Source organism: Genypterus blacodes, unplaced genomic scaffold (genome assembly GCF_046128005.1).
Source record: "Genypterus blacodes isolate CSIRO-AG114 ecotype Tasmania unplaced genomic scaffold, CSIRO-AGI_Gbla_v1 ptg000053l_1, whole genome shotgun sequence".
NCBI lineage: Eukaryota > Metazoa > Chordata > Actinopteri > Ophidiiformes > Ophidiidae > Genypterus > Genypterus blacodes.
The window spans coordinates 2,505,983-2,521,606 of NW_027466865.1; the positions used below are offsets into that span (position 1 = coordinate 2,505,983).

The following is a 15,624-nucleotide window of genomic DNA, read 5'->3' on the forward strand; positions in this document are numbered from 1 at the left end:
TCCTGTCTCAAGTGTTATTATTTAATGGGAAGAAAGGGTCCACAGAGACCAAGTAGCCAGTGTGTACTTCCCCTTTACAATAACTCTGCTTTAACTTTTACTTGCACATATCTAATTTCCCAGGTTCATAAATATTTGATGCCTCTGGTGAACTATAGAGCTAATGTCTGAGTGAACTTGCCAAGCAAAGTATTCTATAAGTTCTATACAATCTCTCCTATAAAGAGAGTTGACCAAGAAGTCCCTATTCCTATACTAAGAGTAATAGAATGGAAAAATTCTGCTCTATAACTTAAATGCCGACAGTTTAAGTAAATAAGTATTAGCAGTAGATTGTACTTGATTATTAAAGGTAAGTACGAGGAAGATAACTGCTTTGTGTCCAGATAAGGTAATTTTCCATTTTTCAAATCAGAAAGGAAAAGCTAAAAAGCTGAAAACTTCAGAGAAATGAAATACATCAAAAGTGAGCACAAGTAAACAGCCCATACCAGCATCCTCGCTGAAGGTAAAGGTGGCGTTTCCCAGGGTAACCGTGGACGCGTCATTTGGTCCATCAATGATGACCTTTGCCACAGCCACATCCCCCATGCGGGCGTTGTCCGATGCGTCCGACAGCACCAGCTGGAACTCTTCCGACAGCTCGTACTCGCTGTCATCTATGAGTTTGACGTCGCATGTGGACATGCTGACGCCCGGGCCAAACACCACCCGGTTGTCGTCGGTCATGCCGCGGCTCTTGTAGTCGGAGCCGGACTCTAGCGCGTGGAGACTACTGCCAAGCGCCGACTTGGCCACAGTGTAGCAGAGAGCCGACACAGTGCTGGAAGTGTCACCTTGAGGGGGAAGGCGAGAGAAGGGATGACCTCATCATACTGGATGACTCATCTCTAGTTTGACAGATGTGTATGTTGAAACACAGAATTTTAAATTTTTTAAATTCAAAGACAAGGATTTTAGAGAAATGCTTGTTGCCGTTTGTACCCTTTCTCTCGATGGGGGCGTGGATGAAGCCCTTGCTCTCGTTGACGTGGTAGGCCTTCTTGTCGAATTGCAGAGTGGGCTCGTCCTCGGTGTCGTTGATGTTGACGACGGCGCGCGTGTTCCCACCCAGCAAAGCGTACACGGGCATGCTCAGTTCCACGTGGAAGCTCTCAGCCCCCTCAAACACCTTGTCGTCATTGATGATGATGGTGCACACCTTGGTGTCCTCGCGCTCATCAAACTGAACCTGAGAGCCAGAGAACGTCACAGCCATGTTTTTAACACTCATTCTTCTCCGTTTCTGTCTCTCCTGATGAATGTAACAGGTAATGGATGACCAGATGATGACTGACCTGTCCGGCGTATTCCACGTAGTCGTGCTGTCCTGGCTGGGAGCCCACGCTGCTGGTGGAGGTGGCGGTGCTCTGCTCGGTGCGGCACAGTACCACAGCGTACTGGTTGAGGTTTCCTGTTCTCTTCACCGTCACTCCCACCGTGCCAGCCTTCTCGCTCACATTGTAACTGCGGAAAAATCATTGTTGAATAAAAACCTAAGCTGTAACATTTTGTACATTGAGGTATGTGACTTCACACATTGTCTCATTATTATTTAATGGTAGACGCTCGCAGTTTCTATACTAGTCTAGTGATATAGTTTGGTTCTTTTGTCAGGCTTATAAATACTGATCAAGCTGTCAAGTGTCAAGCTGAAAACCAAACTTTTGATCTATGTGAGGATTTTTTTTGTGGATCTCCTGTTACTGCAACTAAACTAAAACAGGCAGACAGTAAAGTACAAATTACTCACTAGTATTGAATGAAGATCACCAATCAACGAAGAGAAAGATAATCTAAGCGACTTACATTACATTACCACCCTTCGCAGAGGGGGGAGCAATTGAGGGTTCAGTGCCTTGCTCAGGGGCACCTTGGCAGGGGCTCGGACCAGCGACCCTACGGTTCCCAAGCAGAAGCTCTACCCACTGAGCCACTGCCTCCCACACGTCGGGCATGGAAAGAATGTCTGAATTTCCAAAACCGATCCCTGTCTATAGGTCCCTTCATATGTAATAGCTACTCATTCATCATTGGAACACTGCTTGTGATTATTCCCAGACCTTTTGTGCTCAAAGCTGATGAGCGACCACTGGATGTGGAAAACGTTGTCGCTGACTACGTTGGGCTTGCTGTCCTTCACCAGGAACTTGAAGTTGTCCATGGTTTCCTGGACATTCTCCTGGTGCAGCACGTAGCGGATCAGACCTAGGTTGATATCAGCTAGGGAGAACAAGAAGAAGGTCGGATTAATGACGATCATGTAAACATCAATTATTGATCAAGGCATTAGAGATCAAATTACAGAGATCCCTTTCATCTGGAGGAAACGCTTTCCTCTGAGCATCTCAACTACTCAAGTGCCCTTAAGCAAAACAATTAGCAGCAACAACTGAGGCTTCACTTTGACCTTGCTGTGAGGAAGGAACAAACAAAAAGAATTTCCCTACATGAAGTATCTCATTACCAATGCTAATGATAAGCTTTGAGTCATGTACGGTATCATCCCTGTGAAATTATGATTCCTACATTTTCAGCCTTGAGCTTTCCTCTGTTATTTCATTAAAAAAAAGATTTTGAAAAAATTGGTTCATGATTGGATTCATTAACAACTTGCTTTTGCTCAACTGAAAGCTAAAACAGGAGTAACACAGAGGATCTTGTTCAAAGTGCAATTATTTGTTTTAAAAACCTGCACGCTGTATGAGTGGATCACAACATGGACCCTCATGTCTACCTCCCCAAAGAGTAAAACCAAGAATAATCATGTCACATCATGCCCTAAACAATGGCCACAATGGAATACAGTGTAGTTGTACAGATGCATGCAACTTATACACACGGTAAGACCTATGACATAAAATGATGAGGATCAATGAGCACAATGCAGAGAATTTGTTATCTTTTTGTTGTCAACATGAGCTTGGCACTACTGTTGGCTCTTTAAATCAAGGCTTAAACCCTCTCTTTTTGTTATGACACTGTTTCTTTCATTTCTTTAACTTCCTTTTGTGTTTTTTAATGCCTTTGAATTGCCTTGTTGCATTTTTATATCCTGTTTTAATTGTGGTTGCATGCTTTGAATTATGCTGAGTCTGAAATTGCCTCCCCTTAGAATAAAAAAGGTGAATATATCTGTACACAGAACTTTTTTCAACACACTTACATAACACTGTAAAATAAAAAGGCAATAACATTACTCACTCACATAGTTAAAGGGAAGATTGCCACTGGAGGCTCCATTAAAGCCTCCTCATTAGAAAGAGTGTAACATTATTTAATATGATGCATCTACTGTTAAGTCTCTCTCTCTCTCTCTCTCTCTCTCTGTACCTTGTGTGAAAGTAGAGATGGGGTTGCCAGGTTTGAGCTTGCTCTCCAGAAAGCCATGCTTCGGCTCCGTGGTGATTTCGTAAACAAGCTGTCCATCATCTGTGTCGGGGTCCATGGTGAGCAGCTCCTTCTTGGAGATCAGATTGGTGGCCTGGAGGACGTTCAACCAACCACCAACTGTGTCAGATTACCTACGCTGTATTCATATTCAGACACTCAGTGCATCCTCTTTAAGTGAACTAGGAGCTCTGTCAATATACTACAACTTCTGAAATAATATCTCAGTTCCAGCAGCAGATTCCACTCACAGGTCTGTTGGTAAAGTATTTTTTATCTCAGGATAAAAAATACTCTAAGAGACACTGGATTTTGGATTATGCAAATTTGCCTCAATGATGAACTACATACACAAAATAGCATACATGGATACAGATGCATTTAAATTTTAATGAAGAAATAAACGTTTTGCATTGTGCTGAGCTGTTTAAACCTGTAGGGGGAGCAAGCAAATTATAGAATGTGTGCTGAAGTTTCACTTTGCTTTTCAGTCATCGTGAAGGTTCATTTAACGTTACTGCAGTGTAATCGCTGTGCAAAAATTAACCAACAGCTATTTTGGTACAATCACTTTTCTCAAATGTTTCCCTGAAGTCACTATTTTAAATTGTTTTACTCAGAAGGAATGTTTGCTGATCATACAGCCATTCTGAGCCGACCTAGAGCCTCCTGCTCGTTTATTTAGAAACATTTATTTCTGCGGAAAAAAGTGCCCTTTTTTATATGCAACTCTACTGCAACATGCACATTGCTCCTTGAGGAGAGGGATTTAGAGGAGGAGTGAATAATTAAAAGCGGGTTTCTCCACCACTGGGGTGATCACTCACACAGCTATGAAAAGTAAATGAAATAACAAGACCCGAGTCTTGACCCAGTGTGAGTTATGTACCTTGTTGTCCATGTACTCCAGCCACTGCAGCCCCAGGTTGGTGACGATGCGTGGCGTGCCATCGTCCACCGGCAGAATGTCTATCTTGAATTTCTGAGGAGCAGCCGTCACAATCTGGAAGACAGAAAACGTCGTACAATTTCAGAAATGTCTTAGAAGAAAGAGACACTGGGGAGAATTTGATGGACAGCCACAGGAAAGAGATAAAGTACAAACTTGAGGGTGCTGCTACTTCACTTGAGGATTTTCATCTGAATCTCCACTACATGTCTGAGGAAAATATATTTACTTTTCACAACTCCAGCTTCTTTTTTTATTCGACATACCTGAATATCTCCCAAAATTAGTTTTCACATAACATAGCAGCCTAATTCTCCTGCTCCTCACAGCACCTTTACTTTGCATACTTGATTACATTTTACTGCCAGGCTCTTACTTGTAATGCAGTAAGAATTCTCTGTGGCACACCTATTTTTATTAGCGTAAAAGATTTAAGTACTTCAGCCACCTCTGGATCCGCAAGGTGTGTAAGGTAAAAACACCAAGAGAGCAATCTGTCACACACTCACACACTCTATTGAGGCCAACTCTGACACATTTCATTTGATGGATGCTTTCATCTAAAGCATTTCCTATGACTTCATACATTATTCACCAAAGAGTGTCTCCAATGGATACGGATTCTCCCCAAAACTTTGGTGTTCACAAGTCAACTACTGAGACACAGGGCATGTGTAATTCCCCCTGGTGATGGAAAGATAGGAGTTTGTGTGTGTATGTTTGGGTACCAATGTCTTGTGTTTGATCACATGGGTTATTATTCATGATATGGAATACGTGTACGAATCGAGTGTATGTGTGTATGTGTGTGTGTGTGAGAAGGTGACAGCTGAAGTGACAGGCTAAAAACTCAATTCACCCTGAGGCTTCAACACAACTACCACATCATCACCAAGTCCAGGGTTAACAACACACAAACTCAGTTAATTCAATCATCCAACAGTAATAAAAATGTCATGAAGCTGGCACACACACACACACACTCACACGCACGCACGCACACATGCACACACACACGCACACACACACACACACACACACACACACACACACACACACACACACACACACACACACACACACCCACACACACACACACACACACACACACACACACACACCTCCTTGCCCCCCTCCTCCACCATGAAAAACAGGTTGGTGCCGTCGGACACGGAGAAGGTGAAGCGGTCTTTGAGCGAGTTGGAGCCATCATGGTTGTAGCTGACGCGGTTCTGGTAGATGTCGTCCATGGTGAAACTGCTGGTCTGGCGGTAGTGTTGCCCGTTGCTCGTGCGCTCGATGGTGCCGTGGCGGGGAGCCTGGACGACGGTGAAGGTGATGTACTCAGCCTGGAGAGAAAAAGGGAGAGGGAGAGCAATGAAGAAGGAGCAACAGAGGCTTGTTTTGTCCTCATGCTTTGTGAAATAGTTAGTTGACGGGAATGGAGTCATTTAAAAATGATTCATGAGGTATACATAAAACTCGGACACTTGGAAATTTGATTACAAGCGACTAAAGTGTGGAGTCCAAATATGATCCAAGACATCAGCAGTGTGAAACTCTGAGGGTGGAGTTTTGCCTCAAGCAACCAAAAGTCCTTTCAATGTTGTTACTAGAAGGAAAAAGGTTCAGAAACTAGTCAGTTTTAGTAACATTAGAGCTAAATCATCCCCAAATCTCACTTGGAGTGGCCTGCACTGTAAAAATCTATTAACCTGGTGACATAAAGAGGAGACTTCTGTGGCATTTATGCATCTGGCAGACAAAGAAATCATCCAGCTGTCATACCTCCGTGTCTGCATCTGTGGCCTTCAGCTCGAATTCGGTGATGGTCTTCCTCACTCCCTCCTGCACTCTCATGCCAGGAACTTGGAGCAGAGGCAGAGAGTCGTCCACCGGCTTGATGGTGATGTAGAACGTCTGTGCGACCTAAACAAAACATGCACAGAATGATGTGACAGATGACAATGTGGGAAAGCAGCCATGTTGAAAAATCAGATGAAAACACTGGAAGGTGGGACCAAAAGCCTGCCACCACAGAGAGGAGCGGTGGGGGGGTGCTAAAAGTATGTTTGTGTGTGTCTCTTTGTAATCATAAGGCAAGTAATCACATACACACGGCTAACAGGGCTTGCGTCGACAGGGCAGCTTTCTGTGTGTGTTTGTTATCTGCCATTTTAAAACCAAACCAAGCACCAAAAATGTCTGTGGCCCAAAGAAGCCTGCACACACTGCAGTCAGCCAGGCCTGAAGGCCAAATGACCTTTTTCACATGTTTACTCAAGTCCTTGTGGTCCTCATTAGTCTGGATTAGTGAGGCAAATATATGCATGAAGTGATTTGTGTGTGTGTGTGTGTGTGTGTGTGTGGTAGTGGTGTGGGGGGGGGCAGGGGGCTGGTAATGGGCTGCCTCAGTTCTCTCAAAATTGAGAAGAGTCCTGAGTGAGCTTTGTGGAACGGATTTATTGTATTACAGGCCAGAACAAAAATCTTAATCTTGGTTATTTGACGGTGTTGAATCATTGAATAGTCACCAGATGAGCTGCAGCTTAAAGTTTCTACACACTTCTTAGATCAAAGACCTGCAGGGGGAGGGTTGTACCAAATAGAACAACTAACTTCATCCTGCAGCTGGATCCTCTACACTTCCAGGTGAGGTGATGGCCAATCAAACAACAGCAAAAGGAGATTTGATCTAACAGAAATGTGTATTTGCAAAAACTTACTTACTTACATACTTTGGCTAATCTTACAAGCCAATACATTTTTACAGTTTTGTATCTTTAACAGAAAGTCGCTCTCAGGCTTCAAAGTCATAGCATCCAAATCTCAAGCCAAGACAGGTACGTCAAGAATGAGGAGTCCAAATGAAGTTGCAAGTTATTGGCGTCGAAGATAAAGTTAAGTTGCATGTCAATGTTTTGATTGTTATATTTGAGACTTAAGTCCAAGTTGAATCTAAGAGTCCACAGACCTGATTCTTCATTAAATCTGTATACATTATGACTTGAAACTTGCTCTCCTCAGTCTTGACCTGTGGACTTCCCTGTTTTGACTTGACAGTATTTAAGACTAAGAATCACTAAGACACCTCTGCAATGAGCTCTGTGGACCATCCTGAGTAACAAGCACATTGCTTTCAATTAAATCTTTGTACACCAGTACCAGCAGGGGGTAACTGGGTAAAATGTTTTCATTTCTGTGTGAACTGAGCCTTTAATGATGCTGATGAGGATACTAAAATTTAGTTCCTCAAAGAACTTAATTGGGTTTCCTACCAGTAACATTATAAGGAATCTCCATGTGGTTGCAGTAATCTAAACTACCCGTAATGGTTTCCAAGAGCACTTTATTCCATTTTAGATCGCTCCGCTCACCTCATTGGTCCCATCAGACACAGTGAAAGAAAACTGGTCAGCGTGCTTTTCGTCTTCGCTGGTGTGGACGTACTGGATGCTTCGAGAAGCCAAATCGGCCTGAGTGAACGAGTTTATCCTGCTTCCTGAAGACAGAAACGGCACAACAGTTGTACAGTTTTGCTCAAAGGTTACCCCACACACACAAAGGAGCGGGCTCACTCACATATAATACACCCACATGTAGACAGGCAATCAATATAAAAAGATTTGCTCCTTTTGAATGCCCACACACTCACTCATACATTCACACTTATGACAAAGCACAAAGACAATCACACACTGTTTCTAAGAAGATCAATTAGTTTCCTCTTCTTCTCTTTGAACGCACCCACAGACACACAATCAGCTGCTTGTTATTCTTGTGTTGTGTGGGCTTTTGTATGTTTTACACTTTTTTTCTCTAATTAACTAAGTTGTAATTTGCTGTGACCTGACTGATTGATGTCTCAGATTGTCATATTCAGTTTTCGCATTTTCTTTTCAGCTTCAGACAGTAAAAAACAGAAGCCTCCTCCTCCTGTATTCCTTTATCTTAAGGCAGAAAATGTGCTTTTTTGTTTCCATTTCAACTTTTTGGAGTAAAGAAACTAACCTGATGCCTATTTCATGCCCCTGACCTCTTTCCTTCTCCACTGACACCACATACAACTTTATGAAAGCAGTTTCGCCTCATGGTATTTTTGGCAGGTTTGGGAGCTTAAGAAAAATGGGGAAGCTTACGAAAGATTTGCATGTGACAGAGGCAATATTCTTGAGATAAAAGTTTTGAAAATCCGTTCGAATTGCAATCGTCTTGAAATATTGAGTATTTGTTTTCTAGAAGTTTAGGTGCAGGTTGAATGTTGTTGTGGGCAAACAAGCAGCTTCCAATACAAATCAACACGCATTTTCTAGAAATATAATTATTTGTGTGTGTTACGGAGTGTTATTATCTTGAATTAAGAATGAAGAACGCTTCAGATTGATTCTAAAAACTTCTTCCACACTAGAAAACACATGAAAAGAAAAATAATTCAGTAGTCATTTTAAGTTGTATTACTAATATGAAAAAATCTTTTTCACTAGTTTTAGGGTGAAGCTGTTTTGTTGGGGCAAGATTTAATAAAAGTACTTCATGCGAAACCAATGTGTTTATAATATTAAGCTGTGTTGTTCCAGACTAAGCTAAACTTAAGTATGTTTCCATATGAAAAAGTTAATCGTTATATATCTGGAGAGAATGGAAAACATGCACAATTGTAGTTTTCAAGAGATATGGAGTCCCAGTTTTTTATTTTAGAGGGTTCCAGCCTTCATTGATTTGTACAAGAGCTCCCTGTCTGTCCTTGTATAAGCACTCATACTAAAGTGCCATAGCCCGAGTGTGTTGAAAAGCCTTGAAGGCCTTGAAAGTGGACATTGAAAGCGAGCATTCATCCCTCTCTCTGTCACTTTGGCATTCTTGGTAGGCGAACAAGCTATCCCAAAAGAGCAGGCGGGCAAGCTGTGCGTGTTAGCATGGGTAGACAGGCTGGCTGAATGGCTAGCGGTAATTACCCAGAAACCTCAGTGGCACTGAGGTGAAGTGATGCTCGGAGAGCGCAGAGTGCTGTTTTAACATCCAACTAATTAGCATGCAGCCGGAGTGTTTAACGGAGCGGAGAATCCATTCAGCCGGAGCGGAAAACGTCCGACAGCACGACGCTGATCTCTGCATTGTGCTGAGAAGATGAATCCAATCCATTGATATTGTTGATGTTTATATTACAAGATGATCAGATGAGAGAAATAAATAAATTCAATTTTCCAAAAATGTTTTTAGTCCAGGAGAAATGTGGCAGCATTATCAGCTTATACTGTGTTTCAATTTCAATCTCATTATCAGTTATATTTCAAGAGCTCAGGCACACTGAAGAGACTCAATTAAAGCTGCAGTCAATTAAGTGTGTGTGTGTGTGTGTGTGTGTGTGTGTGCGTGTAGTTGTGTGTGTGTGTGTAAATGCACATCTATTTTGAAGTGGGCAGCTGGAATAAATCAAGAGATAAAAGTGAGGAACTGGAGCAAGGCTTGTTACGTCCTTTATGCATGTGTGTGATTGTGCGTGTTTGTGTGTGTGCAGAGTGATTATAAAAGACAGAATATGTGATATGTGTACGTGAAATTATGAAATATGAGTTAAGAATAAATTCATCAGATTAATTCAATCAAACAGCAGGGTTAAGGACCACACACACACACACACACACACACACACACACACACACACACACAGGGAACCAACACCTTTAACATTTTGATGCAGTGGTAATGTGGCTCCATCATAGACATCATGTTTATTTAATAATCTTGTGCATGACCCTTGACTTTCTCCATAGAGGGAGCCTACCTGGGTTGGTGGCATGCTCCAGGTGACCCAGGCCGGTTTGTTTGGTGACGCGGTAGATGAGCTCGCCCGGCTCGCTGTCCTGGTCGCTGGCAGACAGCTGCAGTGTGGTCAGCTTCTTTGCCGAATTTTCATCCAGAACCAGACCTTTATTCACCACCATCGATGGAGGGAGACGGTCCACTGCAGGAGAGAGAGGGACGGACGGATGGGCGGAGAGGAGAAGAAAGAAGGCATGAAGGTCAAAGGAAACTGTTACATAAAACAAACTACTGCAACTCAGAAAACTGAATATCATTTACACATAGGATGTTTTTGTGGAAAAATTTAGCAGGGCAGGAGATAGGTAGAGGAGAGAAATGATAGATCATAACATGAAAAGAGAGAGAGGAAAGAGATGTAGACTTGGCCAGGAGAGGAAAGAGAAGAAGAAGACAGTGAGGATGATGAGAAAGGGGGGGAAAAGACAAGATGAGCATGAATAAGATGGTTCCTGCTCAACAAGTTAGCTGCAAACTCAGTACCACTGCATAAAACATACACCTAATCTCATGGAATCTACACTTTATCTCTCATCTGATCCAGAGTGATGAGAGAAAAACACGTGAGACGGATGTGGCGGAGAAGAAAGGGAAGGTGTGGGGAGATAAGAGGAGCAGAGAGGTATATTAGGAAAAGGTGAAAGTGGCGAATGACACATATACAAGGACAAAACCAGGAAAGATTAAGTCGGGTGACAGCAAAAGAGGGAGGAAGACGTATCAGGGGGTGTGACAGCGTGATAAAGGTTTGAGAGATTCCAACAGACGGATTAGGAAAGATGGAGAGAAGGGAAGGAATGCAATCAGAGAGCCACAGAGGAGCGTGGTGGAGAGAGATATGAAGCGAGAGCTACGTTGAAATCACACGGATGAATCACAGGATGAACAGCAAGCTGGGGAAGAAAAAAAATCGAGGCCATCCTTCAGTCTGATGTTCAGCTGCATCCAGACGCAAGAGGAGGATGAGTGGAGAAATAAAGTTTGTCTCGGCTTTGGGCCATAATACAGATTGAGCAGAACAGAATCCAGCTGAGATGGAAGAAATTGTCTAGCAGAGAAACTATTTAATTCTAAATATTTCTACAGATGACTCTTTTCCTGATTGAGTCTATCAATGATTTGATAACATATAAATTATATAATTTCATTTCAATCAATTAATATTTTTAATCAGGTGAGGGCAGGATGTACTTACATTTTGTGATCACCTTTCACCAACCCAGAATATTACATTTCTAACCATTATTTATAATTAGTTAGTACTTTGGTATTTTTAATTAGTTAGTTAGACAAAACAAAACAGAAAAAAGAATAAAATAAGTCCTTTAGTGGACAATACAGGAACATATAAATAATAAATAATTAGGCATCAAAACAGCGATTGATTGATTTTCTGACGAAGAGATCACTTTCTCAGACCGATCTCCCTCGGTATGAAATATCGACGTTCTTACAGAAAATGTATTTTTCAACACCTTTACAATTCCGAAGAGTCAAAGTGCAGCAGTGTCAAAGGTTACATCTATAGAATCTAATTTTTACCGCCATCAGCAAGAAAAAGCCCCGCTATTAATTAAGCTGCGGCCAAGAGAGGATAAGGTAACCTTACCGAGCACGCTGATAAAGAAGGACTGGTCAATCAGTTTGTTTCCCTCAGGATCCACCAGGTTGAACTTGAAGAACAAACTGCCCCCCTTCTCTCCCTTCTCGTGGCTGTACTGCAGCAGGCCTGCAGGAGACGCAAGTGCAGATTAATGATGCAGCTCGTCCACAAAGGTGCTGCGTGTGGGATTTTACGCATCAATAATACCACTGACCGAACATAGGATGAGGGGAGGAAGACCAGAACGGAATAGTGCAAAAAGACAAAGCTGGTACCTTTGTTGACATCGTCCTGAGTGAAGCTCTGGACGGGTCCTTTCAGTGAAACCTTCTCCACTTGGCCGCTCTTGCTGAGCTGGAGTTTGCCACTGGGAAGGTCTTTGGTTAGGATGTACCTGAGCTTCAGGTTGTCCGAGTCGATGTCCGTCCCCTTCAGGTTCTGCTCTGTGATCTTGGATGAAGACCCTGAAGAAATTAAACACGAGTCAGAGTTTCCTTCTTCCCACTTTTCGCTCACTAACCTGTTAAAACATCATCTGCCTCCTCCCGTCTCACCTGCAGCAAGCTGGAGGCCTCTGTTGACAGTCATGCGCGGCCCTTCGCTCCTCCTGACGTCCATGGTGAACTCCAGCCGACCCGTGTAGATGTAGATGCCATCAGTGAGGGTGAAACCTAGCTCATCGACGCCCCCGCTGACCGTTTCCGGTGTGTACACCAACAGCTGGTCCAGGACATCCTGATAGGTGAAGGTGGAGCCCTGGGAGAGGACTCGGCCGTTCTCCAGGGGCTGAGCGTAAAACTGCCGTCTGCGGAGTTTGCCTGCGTGAAAACAGGGATCATTCAGCTTTTATTTTGAAGGGGGTCGAGGGAGGGAAAAAAATACAAGTTGAAACTAAGGAGACTTTTTGATTCCAGTATCTAATGAGCTCATTAAATCAAAGCCGGAGTGCAAGTGGGATTGTGGTCGAATCCTGACGCACCACCAAACTTGAGGTTCACACGCGTGACATACAAAGCTAGCAAGTGTTTGGCTGGCATCCATGTTCTGTAGTCTGTATGTGTATGTTTGTGTGTGTTGGACTGAAAGTCAGGATGGACAAATCTATTTTCATATATCCCGACCCCGCAAGTTTGCAACTTAAACTCTGTCTGTTTGCCCCCTCATCTCTCTCTCTTTCTGTGTTTGTGTGTGTGTGTGTGTGTGTGTATGTGTGTGTGTGTGTGTGTGCATGAAGCTAGGAGAGGAGAGAGGTGGTGTGTTAAAAAAAAGACCACCTGCCTGGGACTCATTGTCCCGTGTGAAATGACTCCCTGTCCTGCTCTCTGTCCCATAAGCTGTCCATGCTGGTGGTTTTATGACAGTGGGACGCTCAGCTTTAATGTCTGCTTTATGGTGCTTTCACAAGGTTGGGGCCATTACGATGCACGTGTCTGATGCTTGGCATTGATATATAACAGTGATACGAGTACCAAATGGCAGCTTTTGGTGAAACGGTCCATAAGAGTCATCTGGATCACCAGATTTTTGAGTGTTATTGCCATCATAAGGAAAAACAATTAAAAAGTACTTTTATAGTGTTGTGAAACAGAATCTAATCTTCAATGGTAAATGTGGTTTATGAGTTAAATTTTCAAATTATCATCACATTGAGTGAACATAAACATGCAGATTGGAATAGTATAGTATTTTGGCACTGGAGAGCAGCATTTGGAGTTAAACAGTTGTGTCCACATCTTAGAGCCATAGTCCACTTCTCTACTGTCCGTCTGTATGACCAGAATATTCCATTAACAATCAATGTTTAATATCAATCATTGCGGTGGAGCTTCAGACTTTCTGTTGCCATGAAAAATCATTGGAATGACAATCAAAACAGGTGGAGCGTCACTTTAAATTGGATCCCGGTCGAACTCATTTCTAATTTGCCGTTACTGACATTTATGATATTTTTGGTCTCCCAGCCTTTGGCGAGGTGGAGGAGAAATCTCACTTATGTACATCAAGTGGAAGATAGGACAGTGTTTGGAGGTCAGTAGATTGTAATTGTGTGTTGTTGTGTTGAGTGTGTGAGGAATGTCTGCAATCAATGTGCGCTACTGCACCGGCGATTGGTGTGTTTGTCTTGTTTTAGCTGTTTGGTGTCGGAAGTGAGAATAATGTGTTTACAAGTGTGTGAGTGTGTGCATGTGTTCATCTCAATCACACACTTTACGATTTATTATCAGCATGCTGGTTATACTCAGCATTACTCTCTGTTAGGTGGTTTATTAGCTTGTGTGTGTGTCGTGTTCATGGATATATTTGTGTGTATGTGGAAATATTACATATGTGCATCCATTTTCGTGATACATCTTTTCTACATTCATGCTATGTGTATGTGCATTTGCTGCTCTTGAACCTGATTCAGTCTCTGACGTGTCTATTTCATTTTAAAACCAGCAAGCATTGTTGGTTTTAATATGGCTACAAATATAGAAATGCTAATTTAGGTTTCTGGCTCTATGCACCATATCAATGGAACACCGTCAGAAATGGTTGATCATGAGATTTTAACAATATCTGCATTTCATTCAGAACTAAAGGAAGCGAAAGCGTAGGACTTAAATGTGTGTGTATGTCTGTGTGTGATAATCTTCACCATATGACGGTTTTCTGATGACAGTGAAGAGGATCTCGTTCTCCGGGGTGTCATTGTCATGGACGCTCAGAGACGAGTTGGTGATGACGACTCCGGAGTTTTCCTCCACATGGATGCTGCTGACTGACACCACCGGCTCTCTGTCCTCTTTACTCTACCCAGAGGGAAACAACAACATCTGAGATTTGATGGACCAATCAATGAATTGTAAGAGCAGGTATTGTATTTTCAAAATGCTTTTCCTCACCCAAATGTAAGTAAACAACAGTTTTTCTTTGTTATTGCCCAAATCGCCCGGACTGCCTTTCAACAAATAATTGAGTACAGGTATGAACTTGCTGCTTTCAGTGTGTGTACACAGCAGTAGTAGCAGCACATCCTAATCCAATTTCCCGTCCTTGATTAAAACACAACACTGTTTCATTGCCGCATTGCATTCTGGTAAATTTTCTACTCCTATTGGTGAGGATATTGGCCTATGTTTCCTCTTCTCCAATTGATTTTCCCCAGTGTAAACTGCTGAATGTTAGTGCAGCGGCTTGAAAAAAGCTATTTCTTTCTGATTGTGAGGGACTGAGAATTGATGGTTGAGATCCAAATCTTTTCTGCTGTCAAATAACATTTTCAGCCGGATGGTGGATCAGTGGTTAGACCAACACAAACCTGGATGTCAATTTCCACATTGAAGGCCTCTGATTGGCTGTGTCCATCACTGATGTAGAAGCTGAATACGTCCTGCTTGGCCTGGACTTTTTGTTGGCTGTCCTGGACATAGAAGATGTGATCTGACGTCAGGTCCTCCACAGAGAAAGGCTCATTAGGGGTGATGACCCCAGAGCCACCTATTGAGCCCCCTTGTGGACATGGGGATAAAGAAACATGTATCAGCAATTTTACAATGCAGGAAATTAATTAATGATCATTTTGATTTGAAAGTGGTGCAGTAGTTGAGCATTAAAAGTAATAACTGACATCCACACAGTGATCCTGAAAAAGAAAAACATCCAAACTCTTCAACAAAAATATTGACTTTTTATCCTTTGGAAAACACCAAACTGTAACACTTGGATCTGTAGCTCTGCACAATGAATACTGCAACATTTGCTACACTGTTACCCAAGTGTATCTCCACTGAGCTGGTTCCAGGCTAAAGCTTATAACATCTGACAGAAAAGACAGAAA

General features: G+C 42.6%; 1 protein-coding gene across 1 annotated transcript in view; it reads right to left on the bottom strand.

Moving 5' to 3' along the window:
* The window catches only part of fras1 (Fraser extracellular matrix complex subunit 1), an 87,228-nt gene that overhangs the window by 12,044 nt on the left and 59,560 nt on the right, over positions 1 to 15,624 (bottom strand). The window contains exons 26-40 of the mRNA XM_076151110.1: positions 15,106 to 15,296; positions 14,443 to 14,596; positions 12,359 to 12,622; positions 12,080 to 12,268; positions 11,811 to 11,930; positions 10,164 to 10,343; positions 7,756 to 7,880; positions 6,167 to 6,307; positions 5,500 to 5,727; positions 4,319 to 4,432; positions 3,373 to 3,523; positions 2,103 to 2,262; positions 1,338 to 1,506; positions 985 to 1,231; positions 492 to 836 (exon numbers count right to left, since the gene is read on the bottom strand). Coding sequence (XP_076007225.1) covers positions 492 to 836; positions 985 to 1,231; positions 1,338 to 1,506; positions 2,103 to 2,262; positions 3,373 to 3,523; positions 4,319 to 4,432; positions 5,500 to 5,727; positions 6,167 to 6,307; positions 7,756 to 7,880; positions 10,164 to 10,343; positions 11,811 to 11,930; positions 12,080 to 12,268; positions 12,359 to 12,622; positions 14,443 to 14,596; positions 15,106 to 15,296 — 2,778 coding nt within the window. The remainder of the gene's footprint in view (positions 1 to 491; positions 837 to 984; positions 1,232 to 1,337; positions 1,507 to 2,102; positions 2,263 to 3,372; positions 3,524 to 4,318; positions 4,433 to 5,499; positions 5,728 to 6,166; positions 6,308 to 7,755; positions 7,881 to 10,163; positions 10,344 to 11,810; positions 11,931 to 12,079; positions 12,269 to 12,358; positions 12,623 to 14,442; positions 14,597 to 15,105; positions 15,297 to 15,624) is intronic.